The 26,340-nt window shown below is 39.8% G+C and overlaps 1 protein-coding gene across 2 annotated transcripts in view; it reads left to right on the top strand.

The window, feature by feature from the left end:
• Positions 1-26,340, top strand: part of smek1 (SMEK homolog 1, suppressor of mek1 (Dictyostelium)) — a 115,057-nt gene that overhangs the window by 51,176 nt on the left and 37,541 nt on the right. For both annotated transcript variants that reach the window (XM_052039395.1, XM_052039304.1), the window contains exon 4: positions 16,368-16,985. In XM_052039395.1, the coding sequence (XP_051895355.1) occupies positions 16,368-16,985 (618 nt within the window). The remainder of the gene's footprint in view (positions 1-16,367; positions 16,986-26,340) is intronic.

Here is a 26,340-nt window from a genome sequence, read left to right as displayed (position 1 = left end):
ACTGGATACCAGTTCATTAACTACTCTGCCAATTTTAAATTGTGAGAGTGAGGGAAAAATATTCATGAGTTCAAATTAGTTGAAGGCAAGTTTAGGATTAATAACAGGACATTCTTCATCACTGAGTGGAATGGACTTAAATAATGCAGAAACTCTGTGGAGCAAGGTTATGTTTCTTCTGGGTATGTTTCCTAGACTGAATCTAAGGGAAATTACAGAAACTTGCTGGAATTGAACTAAAACCTATCATTGACTTCGTAAAATTGAATTAAGCAAATCGTTATTTAAAATTCATTGATGCCCTGCAAGGATTTGAACGTGCCACTTCTGCATAGTCAAGTCTACACTATTTACTTAGGTCCACATTATGGAGTTACCTCTTGATTCCCTGAGAGCAACTAGGGCGGGACTTAAGTACTGTGTTGCTGTTGTTCACATAAAGATTCAGAAATATGAACCAAATTAACCATAATTATCGATAATGTTTTACACCTAATTTCTACCTTCTGTAGTTTTCAATGTAGAAGATGGCTATTTTGGCACTTGAGACCGAGTTAATGGTGTTTTAGCTGTAAAATAGAAAATTATACTTCCAGACTGAGTGTTATTGGATATTCTGTTTTGCCAGTGAATCTTCCCTTTCGATCCATGTGGCATTTTTTTCATCCATTATCGTCTAGATTTAATGGTGTATATATACTAAAAATGGCAGTTGGCCAATGCTTGTAATATTTTCCCAAGGTATTCTCTTTCTTTCTGTGCAGTATACTTCTGGCTACTTCCAGTATTCAATAACTCTCATGTTACTTGGTCCTGGTGATTGTTGCACACAACATTTTGGAAGGACAAGATTATTCATAACAAAAGCAGAAATCCATTCCAAAGATTGAATGTAGTGTGGAAACTGTGACGTCATCCACTTTTGATAGATAAAAAAAAGATTTGTCTTTTAAAACTCTAACCATTTAAAAAAAAATACTGATTTTCAGAGGGACCTAGGAATCCCTGATGTTAATGCGCAGGTACAGCAAGCAATTAGGATTGAAAACAATACGTTGGCCTGTATTGCAAGAACTTTGAGTACAAGAGTAAACTATCTTGCTCCAATTCCATGGGGCCATAGTGCGAATGTATCTGGAATTTTGTGTACATGTGGCTTCCCTACCCAAGGAAGTATATACTTGTGGTTGGGGGAGTGTGCGCTAGGGTCATCAGATTGATTACTGGGACAGCAAGTTTGTTAAATGAGGAGAGGTTACGCATTCTGAGTTTAGAAGAATGGGAGGTGATCTTCTTGAAACATAAATTATTAAGGAGTTAACTGCATTGATGTGTGGATGATGTTTCCTTTGGCTGGGTTATCTAGAACCGGGAACCTCAATCTACAAAATTAGGGATCATCTATTTCTAGATGATGAGAAGAAATTTCTTCACTCAGAACGTAATGAATCTTTGGAATTAATTATCAATCACGGAGTATATTCAAGAAGGTGATTTTTAGATTTTAAAGGACTTCTGAAATGAGTTGATGCAGCAAAGTGGCATAGTGGTAAAAGATCAGCTACAGCGTTACTGAATAGTGAATGAGACACAAGGGGCCAAATAGCCTTTTCCCACTTCGAACCATAAAACCATAGAACTCTACGGCACAGAAAACAGGCCATTCGGCCCTTCTAGTCTGTGCTGAAACTTTTTCCACTAGTCCCATTGACCTGCACTTGACCCATAACCCTCCAGACCTCTCCCCTCCATATATCTATCCAACTTCTACTTGTGTTATTGGTTACAAGCTACCTTCTGAAAGTTTGTTTCCAAAGTATTCATAACCCGACAATTTGAGTTTTTAAAATGTGTTAAAAGTACAAATTTTACCAAATGCTGGTTGTATGTCTTTTTGATGTAATTGTGGTAGTGACACTCTAATGCCAAAGACCCTTTTACCCTATTTTTTTCTGAATTCCTTTTTGTTTAACTTCTAGCTTGGCTTTAACTTTTCAAAATAAAATGTAAATTCCTAATTGAGAGGTTTAATTTGGAAATAGTATTAATTTTCTGCACATAACACACATTTCAAAATTAGTGATTAACCCTCTGACCTGGCTATCTCTTGCAACAGCCTATATTTTTTTTTGACCCAAGTCTATATGAATCTGTCCTACAAAGTGTGACATTTATAAAGGTCATGGGTGTCAATTGCTGCTGAAAATAAAACTTAGTTTTCAATATTAATACCACATTTCCTGCTTAATTATATATTTTGCTTTCTGTGGGGTATTTTTGAAAACCACATCCAAAGAAGAGGTTTGGAATTATTATTTAAATGGTGCACTGTAGATTTAAATTCCAACCACAGATCTTTATTTTGACTTGGCTTATCTAGACTTGGCTTCCACCATTGTTTTGTGTGTGGGGGGTATTTTCATGACTTGAAAATCCCTGTGCATATAAATATAAAAGCACCCTGACTCTTCGTGGTTTTTAATGATCTTGTATTTATTCTGTTATTGTTGCCAAGTCGCCAGTCAATGCAGATGGCTTTTCCATATTAATCTCACAAGCTGCTCCTGGAGGCTGCTAAACAAGATAGAAGCCCATGGTATTAAAGGAAAGGTACTAGCATGGGTAGAAGATTGGCTGACTGCCAGTAGGCAAGGAATGGGAATAAAGGCGGCCTTTTCTGGTTGGCAGCCGGTAACTAGTGGTGTTCTTCGGGTCAGTGTTGGGTCCACTACTTTTCACACTATGTTAATGATCTGGATGACAGAATTGATGGCTTTGTGGCCAAGTTTGCAGATGATACAAAGATAGGTGGAGGAGCAGGTAGTATTGAGGAAGCAGAGTGTCTGCAGAAGGACTTTTGTCTGGTTGGGAGAATGGGCAAAGAAGCAGCTGATGGAATACAGTGTAGGGAAGTGTATGGTCATGCATTTTGGTAGAAGGAATAAAGGCGTAGACTATTTTCTAAACTTGGAGAGTATTCAGAAATCAGAAGTCCAAAGGGACTTGGGAGTCCTAGTGCAGGATTCCCTAAAGGTTAACTTGCAGGTTGAGTCGGTAGTAAGGAAGGCAAATGCAATGTTTGCATTCATTTGGAGAGGACTAGAATATAAAAGCAAGGATGTAATGCTGAGGCTTTATAAGGTGTTGGTCAGACCACATTTGGAGTATTGCAAGCAGTTTTGGGCCCAATATCTAAGGAAGAATGTGCTGGCATTGGAGAGGGTCCAGAGGTGGTTTACGAGAATATTCCGGGGGTGAAAGAGTTAACGTATGAGGAGTGTTTGATGCCTCTGGGCCTGTACTTGCTGGAGTTTAGAAGAATCGGGGGGATCTCATTGATACCTACAGAATATTAAAAGGCCTGGATAGAGTGGACGTGGAGAGGATGTTTCCAGTAGTGGGAGAATCTAGGACCAGAGGGCACAACCTCAGAATAAAAGGAGAACTGAGATGAGGAGGAATTTCTTTAGTCAGTGGGTAGTGAATCTATGGAATACATTGCCACAGACAGCTGTGGAGACCAAGTCATTGGGTATACTTAAAGCAGAGGTTGATAGGTTCTTGATTAGTAAGGGTGTCAAAGTTTACGGGGAGAAGCAGGAGAATGGGGTTGAGAGGGAAAAATAAATCAGCCATGACCGAATGGCAGAGCAGATGGCCTAATTCTGTTCCAATGTCTTATGGTCATGTGTCTGCATCATCAGGTATCTCCTGCTCTTTCTGTGTCTGTGAGTATTCTGATGGATTATGTAATGGACTATTCAGTGCCTGTACCCCCTTTTGTCCTTTGAAGGTTGTAGAGCCATGTGGCTCATCCAGTAGTTTCTCATCAGTACTGATCAGGAATCTTGGCATGAGATCAAAGAATGATCACATCCCTTTTTATTCATAGAATCATAGTTATACAGCATGGAAACAGGCCCCTTGGCCCAACTGGCCCTTGCCATCCAAGCTAATCTCATTTGCCAGCATTTATTGACCTGGACTCAATTCACCTGGCTGTTGTAAGCAGCCCCACCTGGGCAAGCTGCTTTAAGTATGCTATACCAATGGAAGTAGCCTAGGAGTCTGGCCCAGGGGAAGTAGGAAATCTGGCACATGAAGGCTGTTCTAGAGGAATGAATAGAAGAAATCCAATGTCATTCAGTGGCCTTGAAGGCGGTTCAGCAACATGCTGTGATGTGGGCAAGTATGGCAAGGCTTTAGCTTCTTCCTGCCGCTGAAACAAATGTTCTTTGGCAGGTCAAGTATAAACTGTCCCTGTTCAGTGGGTTTCCTGCTCAAACAAATTTCCTGCCCACATTTCTTTTGCAAATCTCATCCTGTCAGTTGTTTGGTAAACCAGTGAAGCAACACAAGAAGATGACCATTGGCATTTACGCTCACTGAGGTAGTCCTGGGACTGATGGTCATATATTGAGATGTTGTTTCAGGCAATTGATCATTCTTTTTAGGATAGCACTGATCAAAGTGTTAGAAAAGGTGTCCTAAGTAGTGCCTACCTGAAAATGAAATTATCTGCTCAGATTAACACAGCAGGCAAATCATCTTCATAATGGTGGAGAAACAAGCTCAGTCCAATAGTTTGAAATGTCTGCACCCTTAAAGACTAAGACAAAGCAAGAAAGTCTGAGAATATTTCTTCTTTTGTCAGTAGAGAACCTTCCACTGCAATATTTATATGATAATGTCAAACTAGACTGGCCAGAGAAATTTTTATCATTGAGTTGAGGTGACCATACTTTCAAAGGAAGAGCATGAAGACAGGACCCTTGGAGCTGAATTTGCCATCCGAATATCTCCCCTGAATTTAGCTTGAATGAATGATTCATAAAGCTTCACATCAACGCTCACTCCTGCCATCCTCTATCACCTGACCCACCCTGAATTCCTCATGGCGCATCACTATTGTGAATCTGAGTTGCAAGGAGTAGCTCTGCTCTGACCTGGGCACTATCGTCCAGTTAATCCCTACAGGTGATAAATTCGTTCTGCTGGGAGACTTCAGCACTAGAGTTGGTAGTGGCAGCAATGACTGGAAAGGCAATTATAGGTGAATGTGGATCCATAAATAGCAACAGACTCCCATTTTACAGTGACACTGTAACTACCTACACTGTTGCTCCAGTGACTGGAGTTTACTTCTGACCTCTTGCTGACTTTGTAGATTTTGCATGTTCTCCCTGTAACAACAGAGCTTTCCCTCAGATGCTGTTTTCCTCCTACATCCCAAACATGTTGGTGGTAGAATTGTGTGTGTGTGTGTGTTGGGGAAGGGAGGTGCAGTTGTCAATGGGCATGTGAGGAAAGAAAAGGTTATAGGGAAATAATTGTTGGAGTGGGATTGCTCTGAGAGCTAGCATAAATGCAATGGGATGAATGGATGTTCTATGTCAGTATATATGATCTCTCCAGTTTTAGGCAAAAGGATGCTAGCCTCCTGAAGACATTCTCTTGGCTCCCCTTAGCCACCTTGTGCTGTAATGTATTGTTCATTAATTGGGAATGCATTCTACTGACACCAGTATCACACTCCAGTTGATTGTACTCTATAAACTAATTAAGCTTGAGCGTGGCCAAGTTTAGTCTTCAGTTTTTGTCTCATCGCACAAGGAGATTAATACATGAAAACAATCCCAGTTTAACCAGTCTTTCCTCATGTTGGCATGATTGGAAAGTTGCAGACATCTTTATAGCCCTTGCACTCTCTGCACTCCAATTACGTAATTCCTGCTATGCAGTGATCAGAATTATACAAAATACTTGAGCTTGGCCTACCTCGTATGGAACACTGTCCTAGCATAAGCTCCCTGATTTTGATTAGCCTCCAGCTAATGGAGGAAATGATCCCTTTTTTTAAACAACCTTATGGACCTCTCCTATTAGCTTCTGAGCGTCTGTGAATGTACACTCCCAAGATTACCTTTTTGTTCCTCTAGATAACTCCGTATCCTCCCATTTATTGCATATTCCCTGGCCTTGTTACACCTCCCTAATTGTATTACCTCCTTTTCTCTTTCATTTAATGCTTTCTTGCCCAATTGAGCAGGCTATCTATATCTTCTTGCAGTCTTAAAACTACCCTACATATCACCAACAGAGTCAATTTTTGTCATCCGGCAAATTTGTTTTATGGTGCCCCCCCCCCCCCCCCCAAATTTAAATCTAAATCCTTAATGTATCTTACGAAAAGCAACCAAATACTGAGCACTGTGGAACTCTGCTAGCAATAACAATCCAATTATTAAAAGTGTTTCAACCAAAAGATTTTGCTTCAAGTAAGCTGATTTTCAGATCCATTTTAGCACTCTCCCTTGGATTCCATGGGTTTTTACTTTTCTGTCTAGCCCATCAGGTAGCCTTGTCAAAAGCCTTGCTGCAGTTCAAATGACCTCCTTGCTAGCTCTTCAAAAAAAATATAGTCAAGTTAGCCATGCTCAAAAGCTAGAAACAATGAGCAGGTCTGGTATCATCTGTGGAAAGAGAAGTAAAGCTGAAGACACTTCAGTGTTGAACTGCGAAAGTGACAAAACATAGTTTTAAATTGCAGTGAGTGGGGGAGAGGTGGTGGGCCAAAGGGAATATCTCTGATATGAAGAGGCCAGGGTTGCTGTGGGGATATGCTGTACAAAAGGTCATCTAGTTAATTTTAATGAGGACTGTTAAGCTGGAGAGAAAACAAAGAAATCTGTAAAAGCTGTGTGCTGCAGGTCAGACTGTTGCAGAGAAACAGAATCAAATGGAAAATGTTGGAAGTGCCTAGCAGATCAAGGACTGTCTATGGAGAGAGGAAAAACCCAGATAATACTGCAGTCGAATAATCTTATCGTCTATGGTCGGTTCTGATACAAAGCGAGTTGCCTGAATCTGTTGAACTCAGTATTCAGTCCCACAGGCTTCAACTTGTCTGACCAGAAGATGAAGAACATTTCCTCAAGTGTACACAGAGAAGTGGTGGGTGTGTGAAACACACTGCCAGCAGAGGTTGTGGGGGGCAGATACATTAAGGACATTTACGAGACTCTTAATGATAGAAAATAATGATAAACACATGAATGATAGAAAAATAAGGGGCTATGTGGGAGGGAAGGCTTAGATAGATCTTAGCAGGATAAAATATCGGCACAACATTGTGGGCCGAAGGGCCTGTACTGTGCTGTAGTGTTCTATGTTCTATACAGTGGCATGCAAAAGTTTGGGCACCCCTGGTCAAAATTTCTGTTACTGTGAATAGTTAAGTGAGTAGAAGATGAACTGATCTCCAAAAGTCAAAGTTAAAGATGAAACATTCTTTTCAAAATTTTGTGCAAGATTAGTGTATTATTTTTGTCTTGTACAATTTTAGAGTGAAAAAAGGAAGGCACCATGCAAAAGTTTGGGCACCCCAAGAGATTTGAGCTCTCAGATAACTTTTACCTTCATTAGCTTGTTAGGGCTATGGCTTGTTCGCAGTCATCGTTAGGAAAGGCCAAGTGATGCAAATTTCAAAGCTTTATAAATACCCTGACTCCTCAAACCTTATCCCAACAATCAGCAGCCATGGGCTCCTCTAAGCAGCTGCCTAGCACTCTGAAAATTAAATAAATGATGCCCACAAAGTAGGAGAAGGCTATAAGAAGATAGCAAAGTGTTTTCAGGTAGCCATTTCCTCAGTTCATAATGTAATTAAGAAATGGCAGTTAACAGGAACGATGGAGGTCAAGTTGAGGTCTGGAAGACCAAGAAAACTTTGAGAGAACTGCTCATAGGATTGCTAGAAAGGCAGATCAAAACCCTCGTTTGACTACAAAAGACCTTTAGGAAGATTTAGCAGACTCTGGAGTGGTGGTGCACTGTTCTACTGTGCAGCGACACCTGCACAAATAGGACCTTCATGGAAGAGTCATCAGAAGAAAATGTTTCCTCCGTCCTCACCGCAAAATTCAGCATCAGAAGTTTGCAAAGGAACATCGAAACAAGCCTGATGCATTTTGGAAACACGTCCTGTGGACTGATGAAGTTAAAATAGAACTTTTTGGCTGCAATGAGCAAAGGTATGTTTGGAGAAAAAAAGGTGCAGAATTTCATGAAAAGAACACCTCTCCAACTGTTAAGCACGGGGGTGGATCAATCATGCTTTGGGCTTGTGTTGCAGCCAGTGGCACGGGGAACATTTCGCTGGTAGAGGGAAGAATAAATTCAATTAAGTACAAGCAAATTCTGGAAGCAAACAACTGCTGAAAATGCTGAAGGTGAAAAGAGGATGGCTTCTACAACAGGATAACGATCCTAAACACACCTCAAAATCCACAATGAACTACCTCAAGAGGCACAAGCTGAAGGTTTTGCCATGGCCCTCACAGTCCCCCGACCTAAACATCATTGAATATCTGTGGATAGACCTCAAAAGAGCAGTGCATGCAGGACGGCCCAAGAATCTCACAGAACTAGAAGCCTTTTGCAAGGAAGAATGGGCAAAAATCCCCCAAACAAGAATTGAGAAACTCTTAGCTGGCTACTTGCCAAAGGGGGTGTTACTAAGTACTGACCATGCAGGGTGCCCAAACTTTTGCTTCGGGCCCTTTCCTTTTTTGTTATTTTGAAACTGTAAAAGATGGAAATAAAAAAGTAATCTTGCCTAAAATATTAAGGAAATGTGTCATCTTTAATTTTATGCCTTTTGGAAGTCAGGTCATCTTTTACTCACTTAGCTATTTACAGTAACAGAAATTTTGACCATGGTGCCCAAATTTCTGCATGCCACTGTACATTGGACCTCATTGGAACAGTGCAGGAGGCCACAGGTAGATAGGTGGGTGTGGGATGGAGAATTAAGTGATGGGAGACTGGTAGCTCATGGTCAGGCCTATCACCTGAATGAAGGCACTCTGCAAAGTGGTCACCTAATCTGCTTTCGGTTTCTCCAGTGTAGTGGAGACTGAATGTAATAAACTAGATTGGAAGAATAACAAGAAAATCACTGCATCTCCTGGATGGTGGAAAGAGATGAGGTGAAGGATTAGGTGTTACATTTCTTGTTGCATGGGGAAATGAAGGAGTGGATTAGAATGTCATGGAGGGAACGTCTCACAAGCACCTGTGTAAGATGTCTTGTCACATAGTGTAGCGGTTAGTGTAACACTATTACAGCGCCAGCAACCTGGGTTCAATTCCGGCTGCTGTCTGTAAGGAGTTTGTACGTTCTGCCTGTGTCTGTGGGTTTCCTCCGGGTGCTCCGGTTTCTTCCCACATTCCAAAGACGTACAGGTTGGGAAGTTGTGGGCATGCTATGTTGACATCGGAAGCATGCCGACACTTGCGGGCTGCCCCCAGAACATTCTATGCAAAGATGCATTTCCCTGTGTGTTTCGATGTACATGTGACTAATAAGGAAATCTTATCTTAGATACAACAGAGATAGACAAAGTAGGAGAATGGAATGGAGCCCTTGTGGGAAGCTGGGTGGGAGATGCATTGTCAAGATTGCTGTGGGTGAGCTTTGTAATGGATGTTGGTAGCTTATCATTCTCTGAGATGGAGAGAGATCCAGAAAGAGAGTTCAGAAGGACAGTGTGAAGTTAGAAATTGGCAACAAATGTAACAAAATTTTTGAGTTCCTTACGAGTGCAGGAAGTAGCTTTAATATAGTCATATTGTTCCCTAATAGATCTATCCAGGTTATCCTTGATTAATCTATGCCTTCTAAAATAAATTTTATTATTCCCTCAAACTGATTGCAATAATGTGCTTACCACTAAAGTTAAATCGTTTCTGTCCTGATTTTATTCTTTATTTTCCCCTTCTGAGTTTTTTTTAATGTGTGTAATATCAGCAGTCTTTCTATCCTTTGAGAGTACCGCTATAGACAGGGAGGAGTGAAAAAATGCTACAAGTACTCAGCTGGTCATTCAGCATCTGTGGGGAGAAAAACAGTTAACTTTTTAGATTGATGTTCTTTCATCAGAACTGTTCTGAAGAAAGGTCATCAATCTAAAAAGTAAACTCTGTTTCTCTCTGTAGGTGCTGCCTGACCTTTTTCCTGTATTTATTTCAGACTTACAACTTCTGAGTTTTGTTTTGTATTTTGAGGACTGAAGATTGTAGTCAGAGCCTCTGCTGTTTCCTCCCTTGCTTCTTTTCACAGTCTGAAATGTATTTTATATGAGATTGGTAACTTATCCACTTTCAAAAATACTAAAACCCATAAAATCAAGTTTATTCTGTCATTTTGGAATATGTTGAATCTTTTTAATATAAGATATCTTTATTAGTCACATGTACATTGAAACACACAGTGAAATGCATCTTTTCCGTAGAGTATTCAGGGGGCAGCCCACAAGTGTCGCCACGTTTCCGGCGCCAACATAGCATGCCCACAACTTCCTAACCTGTACGTCTTTGGAATGTGGGAGGAAACCAGAGCACCTGGAAGAAACCCAGGCAGACACGGGGAGAACGTACAAACTCCTTACAAACGGCAGCTGAACTTGAACCCAGGTTGCTGACACTGTAGTAGTACTGCACTAACCGCTACACTACTGCGCCTGCCCCTTCTAGGACACCAACTCTCTTTTATGATTATTTTATTGAAACTTTGTCACTGTTTCAGGTTGTTGGGGCTTCTGTTTTTAATAAACTGATCCTTGAGCTTTTGGGTTGAAATTATTTTTCCAAATATTAAATTCATTGGTATAAAATTTTGTTCATTTTGTAAGTGACAATAATGTAAATTGCTGAAGGTTGAATTTGTAACTTAGTGGTTCAGAAGTTACAAATCTCTGCAAATATTTGTGTTCTGTTATGGCAGTGTTGCAAGAAATCAATTTTGTCTAGAAGTTGATTGTTTTGTGTACAGGTGTAAAAACAGGTAAAAGGCATCAAATTGAATCACATAGAAGGGACAGCTTAGAACCAGACTGTTCGACCCAAGTGATCCATCCTGTGTTGTGCCTTCTACAACCATCTGACCCAAGCAGTACAATTGATTTTTTTTCCCTCTTGGGCATTTAAGGGAAAGATGGATAAATATATGACAATGTTCCATTTATTTTAGCCACTCTATTGGTTTTATTGTCAACAGTTTTATATATTTATGGCTTCTATTTATGGTCAGGCCCAAACTGGAAATATGTTCTCTATGTCCATTGTATTTGAACCTGTTGATAATCTAAATTCCTCTATCAAGTCTCTCCCTCGGCTGGAATCTCACATCCCTTGAATGGATAATAATTTTTTTTAAATGATCTACTGAGTACTTCCACTGTTTTATTTCAGATTTTCCAGCATCTGCAGCATGTTGCTTTTGTTTTGGGGTAACTTCACTGCTCTTTGCTGCTTTTGAATCCTATTGCAGCAGCAACAAACCGTAATATTGTTTTAAAAATCTGGTTGAAATAAACAGAATGATGTTTCCAAGAGCAACTGGTTCAAGGACAAGGAGAAGAGGTTTAAAGTGAAGGGTGGAAGATGCAGGTGATGTAAAGAATTTGTTTTTTCATGCAGGGAATGGTAATAATCAGAAACTCATTGGCTACAAGAGTGGTGAACGCAGCCACTCAAGACCTCAAAAAAAGAATTTGGTGGACTTGCGGTGGACCTGACATACAGAACCTGGGAAAGAGTGGGGGAGTGAGATTGGATAGATTGCTCTACAGGGAGCCAAAATGGACTGAATGGGTTCTTTTTGTACTTGTACTGAGAGTGACAGTGGGCATCTTGGATGTGGCCTTGTACTGTTTACTCATGCTAGCTTTGCAGGTACCAACATCCTCAGATGCTTTCCATTTTTCTAATGTTGGCCTAAATGGTTCTGTTTGCTGAATTTTGACTATGGAGAACTAATCCACACAAGACTGTTCTCTCCTCGTCTAATGATCACATGTACTCATTCTAGAGAATGGGTCAGATATCAAACAGGATTTTTTTCCTCCTTCTGTATTTAACAGTGCTATATTTGTGAATATTCCTAAAATTATAATTAAACTCAAAGATTTCTAGAAAAAACACAAGTACATGCACTGTTTGTTTTTTAACCTAGAAAAGATCTATTACAGTTACAACATTTTGCCCTATTTTTTTAAAAAAAATAAACAGATAGGTTTGGGTGGAGTGGGAGAAAAAATTGATAACATGGGCTAAAATTGGAGCAGGAATAGATTTAATTACAGGATTTTTTTAAAATCTGAAATAACAAAATGGTGCTGTTTGTGTAGAATGATGTAATGGCTATTTTCAGCACGGTTTACTGTTTTCATCAAGAATGCCCTCGTGCTTTTGTCTTCCCGCGTGTACAGGAATTGCTGTATGCTACTTGTATTAAAATGGTGTACTGCTATATTTATTGCACTAACTAATTTAAAGTAAATATTCTTTATTTGCCAAATATCTTATTCTGTGTGGTAGAGTTGATTGAACTGCAGCTGACGTGAAGGACTCAATGATGGTGTTTGGTTAGAAACAAAATGAGAGGAGTAAATTAAATTCAGAATGGCTGACTTAACTTACCACTGATAATCAAAATCCCAAGCTTGCCTTTATATAACACCACAATGTGTCTAAGTAAATATATTTTTATCAAGACTCTCTCTTTGTACTGCCTACTGAAAGTAGCTACTTCTAAGATGGGCAGGAATTAGCTGATTTACCTCTCAGTAATACCTCCCTCCCTCCCGCCACCGCCACCCCCCCCCCCCCAATGAATATGGAGGGAAAACTTTCCCATACAGGAAGTAACTCCAGTCAGTGGTGTAAAACAGCACTGCAGTTGTATGATAACTACGTAGTGGTCTTATATTTATATTAGTATCAGATTGAGAATATTGAAATCCTGTTTTTGGGCTGTCATGGCAGTGGCTTGTTCAGCTTCAGGAATACAAAGGTTCGCAGTTTGGCATTCAGAAGCTGAAAAAGACATTCATGAGATGAGTAAGAATGAAAGAAGGTTAATTATTTTCAATTCCTTCAATCTATTATCAAATTACTGCCCTGCCCCCTCTTGCAGTCTTCCCTTGTCCATGTTTTGTTACAGTAAACTCAATTTTGGGGAATTCTTGAAACAGAATTTTTGGAATGCAGTGAACTATTAGGCCCATTACATTGGCCCTTCTATAATGAGAGCTACATCAAGGACAGTCTCTTCACTTTCAGTTTTTTGTTATCTGTTACTCATTGATAACATCCCCTTCGATAGTTGTCAGTAGAAAATGTTCTTCCCATCTTCCTAAGTGACCCCTGATATTTGCATATTGAAGTATGAGTCTGTCTTGTAAAGTTATTTTAGAGGTTGATGGCGATTGTGGTTGCTTCTCTAGTGATTTTGTTTTTAAGTCCTATGTGCTCTTCTTACTTTCTTAAACTTTAAAAATAAGCTTAAGCTATAATTCACGTCCTTGTAAGCATTCTAACCTCGGGCAACATTGTCGAACCAGATAAATACCCAGTCAATGTCATCACTGTTTGTGAGATCTTGCTATGTGCAAATTAGCTACTGCCTACATAATAAGTGATTGCACTTTCTAAGTAATTTCAAGTGCTTTGCAGGGTTTGAAAACCCATTTTCTCTTTGTGCTTTTCTTTGTTCTTACCAGTTTAAAAATAAATGCTTGCACATTATTTAATTTTTAACATGACTGCACTATGGTTAAATCAAAGCATACGTGGTCAGCTGCATTGAATCACTTCCTCGGTGTAGTATGCTTGTACCTTCAATCCTGTTTTGTAATTAAGGTCCCTAATTAAATGTAGTCTGCTCTGTCTTTCAGTATACTGATAGCAAATTGGTTAAACTATTAGCACTCAGAGGCTTGGACTCTGAATGCTTGTCCAGAAAAATTTGGAGAAGTATTAAATCCCATCAATTCCAAGTAGCTAAGTAAATTGGGAATTAAAAAGCAAGTATCATTGATGAACATGAAGCTTCTGGATTGTCAGAAATAATCTGATTTGTAAATGTCCTTCAGGAAAGTAAATCTTGCTCTGTGACCCACAGCAATGTAGTTGGCTGAACGGACCTGGCCTTTTGAAAAGGTTTGGAGTTGGTTGGGGGTAATCAGAGATGAGCAGTAAATGGTGGCTGGGCCTCCATATATAAGTTGAAAATAAGTGGATAAGTTGAAAAGTGAGGGTGCTGTGGTGCTCCACAACTTAAAAGTGCTATTTGTAACTGAACTATATGGACAAGAATTCCTGTGTTCAGTCCCTGGTCATTGCCATTTTGGCTTATCTCAGGGCACACTTTTTCTTTCTCTGTGCACCTGTGGAGAAAATGACAATGACTTTACATCTAATTACAAACAGTAAGTGGTTTCTGTTATTTAGCCACAGCATGATAGCCTACTGAAGTTAGTTAATTTGCCTTTGAAGAATGTGCTAAGGAAAGAAACATCTCAAAATTATAGTTTTGGCATAGCTCGGCTGGTACCATTCTCTCCTCTAGACAAGAAGCTTGCAACTTCAAGCAATGTTCTAGGGTTTGAGCATATAAATTGATAATGACATTCGTTGAAGTTCTACAGAATATTGCACTGTGTTTTTGGATGAGATTATGAACTGAAGGGGCCATAATTAATTGAATTCACATGATTTATTTATTGCACATGAATTGATTGCTGAGATTGTAAATGTTACAGCAGTTACTACCTTTCAAAAGTATTTCATTAACTAATAACTATTTAGAAATGTCCTGAGGTTATGATATATTGTATCATATGTTCAAAATAAATAGTACTGTGGTAGGATATAAACTCTGCAGTTGCTATAAAGAAAGTGGACTGAAATGCAAAATTTCATGCTATAAAGTTGCTTCCTATAATTCTGCCTTGATAGAAATGTACGCTGACAACACAACTGGATTGTTTTCTCCTGTGCAGGTCTGTAATATATATGTTTTGGTAATTTATCAGATTTTGGAAGAAAAAGTTCATCTGTTTGATTTAAATTTGTTGTAATGTGATTCTGATTAAAATTACCTTGTTCTGCCGGGTAAACTAGTACTTGCTGTCTTAGCTATGTCTTTTGCCATACATGTGCAATTAATAACATTTAGCAGAAGCACAGGAAATAGCAAAATTATGAAATCTATTTTTGGATAAGGGGATATTAGTATCCATCACCTAGAATGACCTGGTAGTGTCACCATTGAGTGAGCTAGCCATTCCTGAAGAACATGGTGCCCAGAATTGGTCTGCATGTGAATAAATCAACATGACACATCAAACAACTTAACCTTCTCCTTGCCAGTCTACTTGTGGCATTTGAATTCATCCATGAAAGCATTGGGAGAAGTGGCCACAGCACAGTCATTGTTGAGACAAAGTCCTTTCTTCACACTGAGAGCACCCTGCATTTTTTTTTGTGGCATTAAATGAGACGAACTCAAAATTGCCCAGCTGTGATATCCTTGGACCATCAGTAGCAGCAGAAATGTACACCACCACAATCCATAACCTTGTAGTCCAGTATACCATTGCATCAACAAGGAGTGCAGTACCAGGCATACCTAAAAATGAGCTGCCAACCTGGTGAAGCTATAACACATGCAAACTAAACGGGGAAAAAGGCATGTAGTAGAACAAAGTGATCTCACAATCACGATCAAATCAAAGCTCTTCCGACTTGTCACATGTGAATGATAATGGGCAATCAAACAGCTAACAGGAAGAGGTGGCTCTAAGAATACCCCATCCTCATCAATTTTGGGGCCTAGTCAGTGAAAAATAAAGAAGCCAAAGCATCTACAACCGTGTACATTTCAGAGTGCTGAGTGGTTAATCCATCTCGGCCTCTTCCTCAGATCTTCACTATCATGGAAGTGGATTTTCAGTTGCCTCTGTAACATATCAAGGAATGGATGAAAGCATTGGATACAACAAAGGCTATGAGAGCAGATAGGATCTGAGGTATAATACCAAAGAACGTCTCCAGCCAAACTGTTTCAGTACAATACTGGCATCTTCCTGTTCACAAAAAGCAGAACAGATGCAAATTAGCTAATTACCAGCCATTCACTTTATCCTGTCATCAGCAAAGTGATGGAAGATGTCATCGGCAGGTGCTATCAAGCAGCACTTAGTAATTTTAATAATCTGCTTGCCACTGCTGAATTTGAGTTTCATCAGGACCACTGGATTCCAAAAACAAGGTGATTAGTTTGCTGGGGGTATGCTGTTTTTTTTCTGCCTGCAGCATTTCCAGTCTTGATCCTTGGTGAACTCCATTAGAATTAATTGCAAGAACATCTGAGTATGAAGGAAGAATTTTCTAACCACAGAATCTCCCAATTAATTGTATCTTTAGTTGATATTCTTAAGTCACAATAAATGCTGTTAACTCTTGCATCCTTACTTCAAAGATTTTACTCCAACATAATTCTGCTTGTTCTTTCCTGCCAGGTTCAAGGTAAGGATCCCTCAGTGGACATTACGCAGGACCTTGTGGACGAGTCTGAGGAGGAGCGTTTCGATGACATGTCATCTCCAGGTTTGGAGCTTCCACCATGTGAGTTGAGCAGACTGGAAGAGCTGGCAGAACTGGTTGCTGCATCGCTACCTTCACCCCTGCGGCGAGAGAAGCTTGCACTTGCACTGGAAAATGAGGGCTATATTAAGAAGCTCTTGGAACTTTTTCACGTGTGTGAGGACTTGGAAAATGTCGAAGGACTACACCACTTGTACGAAATAATCAAGGGAATTTTCCTTTTGAACAGAACTGCACTTTTTGAAGTCATGTTTTCAGAAGAATGTATAATGGACGTAATAGGATGCCTAGAATATGACCCTTCTTTATCCCTGCCAAGAAAACACAGAGAATTCCTGACAAAGACAGCTAAGTTTAAAGAGGTGATTCCCATATCTGATCCAGAACTTAAACAGAAAATCCATCAGACGTACAGAGTGCAGTACATACAGGATATGGTTCTACCTACCCCCTCCGTATTTGAGGAAAACATGTTATCAACACTTCACTCCTTCATCTTTTTTAATAAAGTTGAAATAGTTGGTATGCTTCAGGTAAGCACATTGCATCTTTCATCACACAAAGGAAAAATTGGCCAAGTATGGCATAGAGATATGACTAAGTTTTGATGCTGGTTTCCTTACAGGTATTTCACCGGACTTTAATGCGAGATCTGTGAAACTTCTGAATTAGTTAAAAACATTTGGCAATACAAATGTAGATTTTTGTCCTTGCAAACCTTTTCTGGAGTATGCATTTTTGACCTGTTTTAATGTTGGAATGAAGTAATGGTCTTCACTAATATTTCAAGACTTTTGATACCATTGAACCCAATTTGTAGTGCTAAGTTAAAAGCACACCAGAAGCATATTGATTTCAGTGCAAATTTTTATCTTGAATAGTGATGATGAATGCTAAATTGGCAAGTTTTCAATGCTTATTCTAAATTGAGAAGCCACATTAAACCTATCCCTGTTTAAACTTCTCTGTGTACAGCCATCTTAAAAGGAAATGTGGTTGCATTTGGTTTTATGAAAAGATATTTCTTGGTTCATCAGTGATGAAGTAAAATTATGATTAGAAAACCAAAACTGATTTTTTGCTTTTAACTGATGTTATTTCTGTATTGCTGCCTCTGAGGTAATTTTAGCTAAGGATTGGCATCCTCATTCTATCTCACAAAAGTTGGACAAACTTGAGTTGTTCTCACTAGGGCATCAGAGACTGAGGGGAGACCTGATAGAGGTTTTTAAAATTTATGAGAGGCATAGATAGGGTAGACAGTCCGAATCTTTTCCCCAGAATAGAAATATCAGAGGACATGCTTTTAAGGTTAGAGGGGGGGAATGTTTAAAGATGATGTGAGGGGCAAGTTTTCTATACAAGAAGTGGTAGGTGCCTAGAATGGGTTACTAGGGGTAGTAGTGGAAATGGGCAGTTTAGAATTTGAGGCTTTTAGATAGACACATGAATATGAAGGTATATGGATGATGCACAGGAAGAGGACATTTAGTATAAATTGGCATCAAGATTGGTACGACATTGTGGGCCGAATGGCCTGTCCAGTGCCCTACTGTTCTATGTATGTTCACATCCTCAGTCTTATAGATTGCTGACTTTTACTTATAAGATTTTGCTCATCTCTCTCTACCTCACCTACAAGGAAAGGTTATAGACATTAGGGGGTTGGGAAGATGTGGGTTGTGCAATGGCAAGTCCACAAAGAAATTTTGTAAGAAATTTTAAACAAGACCTTTAATGAAGGGTGGAAAGTGGAGCTTGGGGTTGGGTTCTAATGTTCTTGCAATTGATAATGAAGAGAGACAGAAATGTGAGCTATTATAGGTCACTAATAGTGTTTGGAACTTGATAGGAACAGGCAGTCAAAGTTTTTGGTTGAGCGGAGAATGGGAGGGCAGGTTAGAAAGCATTGGACTATTAGTGCAAATCTTGACCTGTCCTAAGTAGGTTGATGTGGAGTGGAGGGGATTAGTACTCATCAGAAAACATCAGATTACTTTGCTAGTAATTCAATACTTTACTTTGTAGTAAAGAATCATTCTAGGATAGAGTATAAAATCAAACAATTAAATTACTCAGATGGTCTCCTAGCTGCTTACAGGGCTTACAGAAAGTTCCTGACCCACAGAAATCGGAAAAGTTAATCTCTCATCTGCACCAACTTGTTGAACTATCCTTTAATTATTGAAGCTATGTTATGTAAGTTGTTTATTCATTCACTGACTATCCCTTAGAGTTGAGGATGATTGACTCTCAAAGAATACTTTATCTGTAGGTCCATAAATGGCTGATCAGACTATATTGCAACTTGAACACCCATTTCCCAGTGGATTGTTTATTGATCTGGTCCACAACACTGTTAATGCTTTTCTTGTTGTCATTATATGATGCAGACCTGGGCAATAATCTGTGAGTTGGTGTAGATATTCCAGTATTTCACCTTTTGCCTTAAGAACTTCCTTGGTTTTTGCCCTCTTCTTGAGGAGGAGTTATGGCTGAGCTCAAGTGCTTGCGTCTGGAACCTGGGGCTTTGCTGCCCGACAAAGTTCATAGCAGATCACTGCTTTGTGGCATGTTGCGTTCACTTGAGGAGAGGAAGATAATGTTAATCTTATGACTTGAATATTTGTGCAGAATCTTAAGCAGACAGCATTGCTTGTACTCTAGGTCCTTGAGAATCTCCCGCTGCTAATTTAAATAGGACACCGCAATGGATCCAATCGTTATTCATCTGTTATGTCGCCATTTTGCCGAATTTAATTGCTTTCTATAAAATTGAAAATGTACATCCACCTTTCATAGTTTGTGTAATTTGTGTACTTGCCTTTATTAACCTTGCTTTTGCCAGTCAACTACCGTATCTCTATTACTGCATTCAATGTATAAAGTTTTACAGTAACAGTGACTAGAATTTGAGTTGCCATGTTATACATCAGCAATGCAAAATTTTCCAAATTTGTAGCATTGCCTTGGGAGGGTACATATCCAGCTGAGATCTAAACTGAGAAGCATGTTGCCATCTGGCTTCATTTATGTTGAAGGTCAACATTATATCATTGTCCCCATATTTGGTTGGAAAAAAATGTTTTTGTTCCCCCTTTTAAGTGGTTCTTAAAAGCAAACTTGTTAAATGTTATATTCAAGCACTGCTGTAACATTTGAACATGTTGTTATTCTAAGTTACTTCAGTGCTGTTACACTGCTAAACATTCTGCTTGTCTCAGAATAAGGGGTAGGCCATTTAGGACTGAAATGAGAAATTCCATGACAAATCTTTGGAAATCTCTACCCCAGAGGGCCGTGGTGGCGCCATTGTTTAGTTCATCTAAAATAGATTATCCTTAATTATCTTTAGTATTCAGAATTCTACGTGAATAGTTCAGCAAAATGGAGCTGAGATCCTCCATCAGCCATTATCTTGATAAGTGATGATGCAGGCTTGAAGGGATAGATCCTGTTCCCAATTCTGATGTTCTTATTCCTTGACCAACATGCATCCCAAAACCATAACTAGCACCATAGTAATTGATTGTCCACCATTCACACTTCAGAAAAAAAACTTCACTATTAAGACTTTTAAGACATCCTGAGAACAATTCTTTCAGAGTAATGACAAAGATCATTTTAATTTTGTTTCGATTGGATTCACTATGCATTTACAGAAGAAAACAGGCTTGAGCAGGGAACTGGTCTATACATTTGACAATGGAAAAAGTTGAACAGACTTATCAGAAATTTGTGTTTTTTATAAACTACTTTCTTGTGTAGCTGGTTGGTTTATTTATACCCTTTCAACAATATATTTGAAATATGAAATCAAAAAATATTAAATTATCACGGTGTCAAGGCTGCAGAGCTTTTACAAAAAACTAATTGATGTAGATTTCTTGAATAAACTGACGGTGGTAATATATGATGGTTTCCTTAAAAGACTGGACCAAGTATGATAGCAGAATCTCATGATATCTTCCCATTATTTCAAAAGAGTCCTCATCCCCTATTCTTAATCAACTATTGAAGTGGCAAAGAACATCATGTCTGCACGATGTCGTAACGCAGTAATATTTCTGTAAAAGCATTTTTTTCCTTTAGCTCATGGCTGTTGGATGAGCATTTACTTCCTGATCAAGAATCTTTTGCCGTTTTGAGTTTCTTAACATTTACACAATGACTCTAGTTCAATACAATTTGGAATTGTATTGAACTGGTTATTCACTGACATATTTCTAAAGTTTTTAAAAATGTTAATTATCAGTAGTTGCTTTTTCATTAAGTAACCAAAGTGTGGGATTCAAAATTGGCTTGGCCATAGAAGACATGAGGTAGTGGGGAAGGGGTGTTATTCTGACTACAGTTCTGTGACCAGTGGTGTTTCACAGGGATCAGTGCTGGGATCTATGTTGTTTGTGATGCATATAAATGACTTGGACAAAAATGTAGATGGGCTGACTAGTAAGTTTGCAGACAACATAAATTGGTGGAGTTGTGGATAGTGTAGAAGGTTATCAAAGGATACAACAGGATACAGATTAGTTGCAGATATGGGCAGACAATGGCAGATGGAGATTAATTCGGGCAAGTGTGAGGTATTGCACTTTGGGAAGTCAACTGTAAGGAGAGCATACACAGTAAATGGCAGGACCCTTGCGAACATTGATGTACAGATGGATCTTGGGGTCCATGCCTTTCTGAAAGTGGCGATGCAAGTAGATAGGGTGGTAAAGAAGGTGTATGGCATGCTTTCCTTCATTAGTCAGGGCATTGAATAAGAGTAAGGAACTCGTTTTGCAGCAGTATAGGACTTCAGTTCGGCCACATTTGTTGTATTATGTTCAGTTCTGGTCATCCCATTACAGGAAGGATATGGAGGCTTTGGAGAGGGTGCAGAGGACGCTTGCCAGGATGCTGCCTAGATTAATGAGTATTAGCTGTAAGGAGAGATTGGACCTAGTAGATGACCTAGTGGCACAACTACAGGTTAATAAATATGACATCGTTGCAATCACTGAGTCGTGGCTTCATGATGGATGTGATTGGGAACTGAATGTCAAGGGGTATACAGTATATAGGAAGGATAGGAGGGTAGGCAGAGGGGGAGGTGTGGCCATGATGGTTAGTAGCGATATAAAATCAATAGAAAGGAAGGACATTGGGTCAGAGGAGGTGGAATCCTTATGGGTGGAGCTGAGAAATAGCAAGGGTAAAAGAACAATAATAGCAGTCATATATAGGCCCCCGAACAGCAGTCAGGAAGTGGACCATAAGTTGCAGATTGAGATAGAAAAAGCATGTCAGAGTGACAATGTGAAGATAATTATGGGGGATTTTAACATGAAGGTGGACTGGGAAATGCAGCAAGGCGGTAGTACTCAGGAGAGTGAGTTTGTGGAATGTCTAAGGGATGTTTTTCTGGAGCAACTTATTGAGGAGCCCACCAGGGGATCGGCTGTTTTGGATTGGGTGCTGTGTAGTGAACCCGAGGTGATTAGGGAACTAAAGGTAAAGGAACCACTGGGAACAAGTGATCACAATATGATTGAGTTTAGTTTCAAGTTTGAGAAGGAGAAGCTGATAACTGGTGTATCGATATTTCAGTGGAATAAGGGAAATTACAAAGGTATGAGAGATGAGTTGGCCCAAATTGATTGGAGGAGTAAGTTAGCTGGAGGGACGGCAGAGGAAAAATGGAAGAAATTTCTACAGGAAATAAGGACAATGCAGGACAGATATATTCCAAGAAAAAAGAAGGTTTTGAATGGAAAAAAGGCACAGATGTGGATAACGAGGGAGGTGAAGGATAAAATAAAAGCAAAAGGGGCGGCGTACAAAGTAGCAAAAATTAGTGGGAAAACAGAAGATTGGAACGATTTTAAAAATCTGCAGAGAGAAACTAAGAAGGTCATTAGGAAAGCAAAGATGAGTTACGAAAGGAAGCTGGCGGACAACATTCGGAAGGATTCTAAGAGTTTTTTTAAATACATAAGGAATAAAAGAGAGACACGGGTTGACATAGGACCAATTGATAACGGTGCAGGAGGTATTATAATGGATGATAGTGAGATGGCAAGGGAATTGAATGAATATTTTGCATCGGTCTTCACCGTGGAGGACATAAGCAATGTGCCCATTAGTCAGGAGTCTCACGAATTGGAGCTGAGTTCAATTGAGATTAATAGGGAGAAGGTGCTTGGAAAACTAAAGGGGCTTAAGGCTGATAAGTCTCCCGGACCGGATGAGGTGCATCCCCGGGTTCTGAAGGAGGTGGCTGTGGAGATAGCGGAGGCGTTGGCGATTATTTTTCAGGAATCGATAGATTCTGGCATGGTTCCGGAGGACTGGAGGGTAGCGAATGTAGTTCCGTTATATAAGAAAAGTGGGAGGCAGCACAAAGGCAATTACAGACCTATTAGTCTGACGTCAGTGGTGGGAAAATTATTGGAGTCTATCCTCAAGGAGGAGGTTACCGAATACCTAGAGGCGCAAGGCAAGATAGGACCTAGTCAACATGGTTTTGTGAAGGGGAGGTCCTGTCTGACCAACCTATTGGAGTTTTTTGAAGAAATCACAGGTAGGGTGGATAAGGGAGAGGCGGTAGATGTTGTGTATTTAGACTTTCAAAAGGCCTTTGATAAGGTGCCTCACAAGAGACTGATTAATAAGATGAGAGGTCATGGAATTATGGGCAGGGTAGCAAAATGGGTGGAGAATTGGCTGGTTGGCAGGAAGCAAAGGGTGGAAATAAAAGGATCTCGTTCTGGTTGGTTACCGGTTACTAGTGGTGTGCCGCAAGGGTCGGTGTTGGGGCCTCTCCTTTTTACCTTGTACATCAATGATTTGGATGATGGAATAAATGGTTGTGTGGCTAAGTTTGCGGATGACACCAAGATAAGTGGAGGAGTAGGGAGCATAGAGGAAATAGAAAGAATGCAGAGGGACCTAGACAGTTTAGGAGAATGGGCAAGAAAATGGCAGATGAGATTCAATGTTGAGAAATGTGCAGTTGTACACTTTGGAAGTAGAAATAAGCGGGTAGATTATTATCTAGAAGGAGAGAAGATTGATAGTGCGGTAGTACAAAGGGACTTGGGGGTACTTATACAAGATACCTTAAAAGTTAACCACCAGGTTGGATCGGTGGTTAAGAAAGCGAATGCTATGTTGGCATTCATCTCGAGAGGTATAGTGTATAAAAGTAAGGAAGTGTTGATGAGGCTCTACGGGGCGCTAGTGAGGCCTCATTTGGAATACTGTGCGCAGTTTTGGGCCCCGCATCTTAGGAAGGATGTGCTGACGTTGGAGAGGGTTCAGAGGAGATTTACGAGAATGATTCCAGGAATGAAAGGGCTTAAGTACGATGAGCGTTTGTCGGCTCTTGGACTGTACTCGCTGGAGTACAGAAGGATGAGAGGGGACCTCGTAGCGACATTTAAAATGTTGACAGGTAAGGATAGAGTAGATGTGGCTAGGCTGTTTCCCTTGGTGGGCGTGTCCAGGACCAGAGGGCACAATCTTAGAATTAGAGGGTACAGTTTCAAGACAGAGATGAGGAGAAGTTTCTTTACCCAGAGGGTGGTGAAATTGTGGAACTCCTTGCCACGCACAGCAGTGGAGGCCAGATCAGTGGGGGTGTTCAAGGAGGAGATAGACAGATATCTAAATAGTCAGGGTATCAAGGGATATGGGGATAAGGCTGGCAAATGGGATTAGAATAGTTTTTTTTTTCTCTCTCTTTTTTTCCCACCCCATTTCTTTTTCCCTTTTCCTTGGAGCAGACTCGATGGGCCGAATGGCCTGCTTCTGCTCCCTTATCTTGTGATCTTGTGACAGACTTGGATTGTTTTCTCCAGAGCTTTCGAGGCTGAGGGGCAATCTGATAGAAGTTTATAAAATTATGAGAGGTGTTGATAGGGTAGACAGTCAGAGTCAGTTTTCCAGGTAGAAATGTCAAGTACTTGATGGCATATCTGTAAGGTGAGCGGGGGAAAGTTTTTTACACAGGGTGGTTGGCGCCTGGAACTGCTGCAAATGGATTAGTTTCATTTGCATAATGGTTGGCACAGACACTGTGAGCTGAAGGGCCTGTTCCTGTGCAATACTGTTCTGTGTTCTATAAAACCCCATGAAAGATGAACATAGAACATAGAAAATAGAACAATACAGCACAATACAGGCCCTTTGGCCCACGGTTGTGCCGACCTTTAAACCTCACCTAAGACTATCTAACCCCTTCCTCCCACATATCCCTCTATTTTAATGAACAAAGAGTTAAAAGGTAGAAGGAGAAGATTTTTCCAGTAGTAGGAGTCTAGGATCCAAGGGCACAGTCTCAGAATAAACAGACATCCCTTTTAAAACTGAGTTGAGGAGGAATTTCTTCAGCCAAAGGGTGGTGAATCTGTGGAAATCGTTGCCAAGAGGGCTGTGGAGGCCAAATCATTGGGTGTATTTAAGGCAGAGATTGATAAGCTTCTTGATTGGTTGGGCGGGGGGGGGGGGGGGGGTGGTTAAAGGTTATGGGGAGAAGGTGGGGAAATGGGGCTCGGAAAAAAAAATCAGCCATGATTGAATGAGAGAGCAGACTCACTGGGCCGAATGGCCTAATTCTTCTTCTCTATCTTATGGTAAATTGGGTGGTGTATAAAAATAAATTTTTGTCTTGAGTGGTGCTGAGCCCTATGATAGGGGAAGTATTTAACTTTTTGAAGCCTTGGTGAAACCTAGTTTTGATTTTGATGCAAGGAAGAAGCCTGTTTTGTCTGCAGAAGGATTGTCTGGAGCAGTGGAAAAACGGGATATTTAATTGCTTTTGCCTTGATATTTTTAATGAATAAAATTGCAGTTCCTGATCTGCTTCAGAAGTTTTTAAGAGATCATTTCAGTTGTGCATTGGATTGTGTGTGCATTTGGCTGGATTCAGTACTTTTAAAACTTCAGGCAAATTCGGGAAGGTTATGGCATTAATTCATTAGCCAGATCAGTAGCAAATTCCATTCAGCTCATTCCTGAACTTTGGAAGATGCCTCTCTACCAGTGTTTCCAAAATTGATTGTGTTACAGAACCAAAGAAATCGCTTCTGTTGTTTATATTAATATTTCTATTGAAATCTGTAGAATTTGAGGACTGCATCAAGCATTTCATCCTTTGTATTCACACTTAAAAATTATTGTTCCTGTGGCTAGTGAGATGTTAATGCAAGTGATGGTGATCTAGTTTACATAAGAATTCAACTATTCCAGTATGACCTTGTCAAAAAATGTGTAGATGAGTAGAATTCATTAATATTTTGGCTACTGGTGCTTTCCTTTTTATTTAAGAAAAAAACTTCCAAATGGCTACAGTGTTCGCAATCATACCGGTCTTTTTTGTGTGACATACTTTAAGATGCAATAACCAAAAGCACAGGAAAAATACCTCCATATCTTCAAACTATCAGTGCTTCAGTTGTAGCCTCACTAGTGATGTACTGTAGACTATTTTTTGATATGAGCAGATTCCCTCAAACTAAATCCTGAGAATGAGGTTGAATTTGTTTGTTGAGTTAGCTGTGTTACTGGAAATCTTTAGTGAATGATTAGAATCACAATTGTGCCCTTTCCTAACTTTCTCCTAATTTCTGAGATGACAGCTTCAAAGAAGCCAGAACTTCTTCGTGCCCCAGTCAGTATTCTTGGTTTTTGCAGCTAGTAGGCATTTTTCTCTTTGATTTCGGTGTCTTGTCTGAAAAATAGCTGCAGTCTCAGCCTGCAGGACAGCCACCTTCAGAATAGCGTTCTATGAAGTGGATCTAAATAATTTTTAGTGCCGGGGGTTAGAGGAGTTCAAAAGTAAGCAAGTCTTCCTGAAGTTGTACTGAGCATTGGCAAAAACTCATTTGCACTAACCTGTAC

This window comes from Pristis pectinata, chromosome 1 (assembly GCF_009764475.1).
Source record: "Pristis pectinata isolate sPriPec2 chromosome 1, sPriPec2.1.pri, whole genome shotgun sequence".
Classification (NCBI taxonomy): Eukaryota; Metazoa; Chordata; class Chondrichthyes; order Rhinopristiformes; family Pristidae; genus Pristis; species Pristis pectinata.
This window is presented reverse-complemented; position numbering and strand designations above follow the sequence as displayed.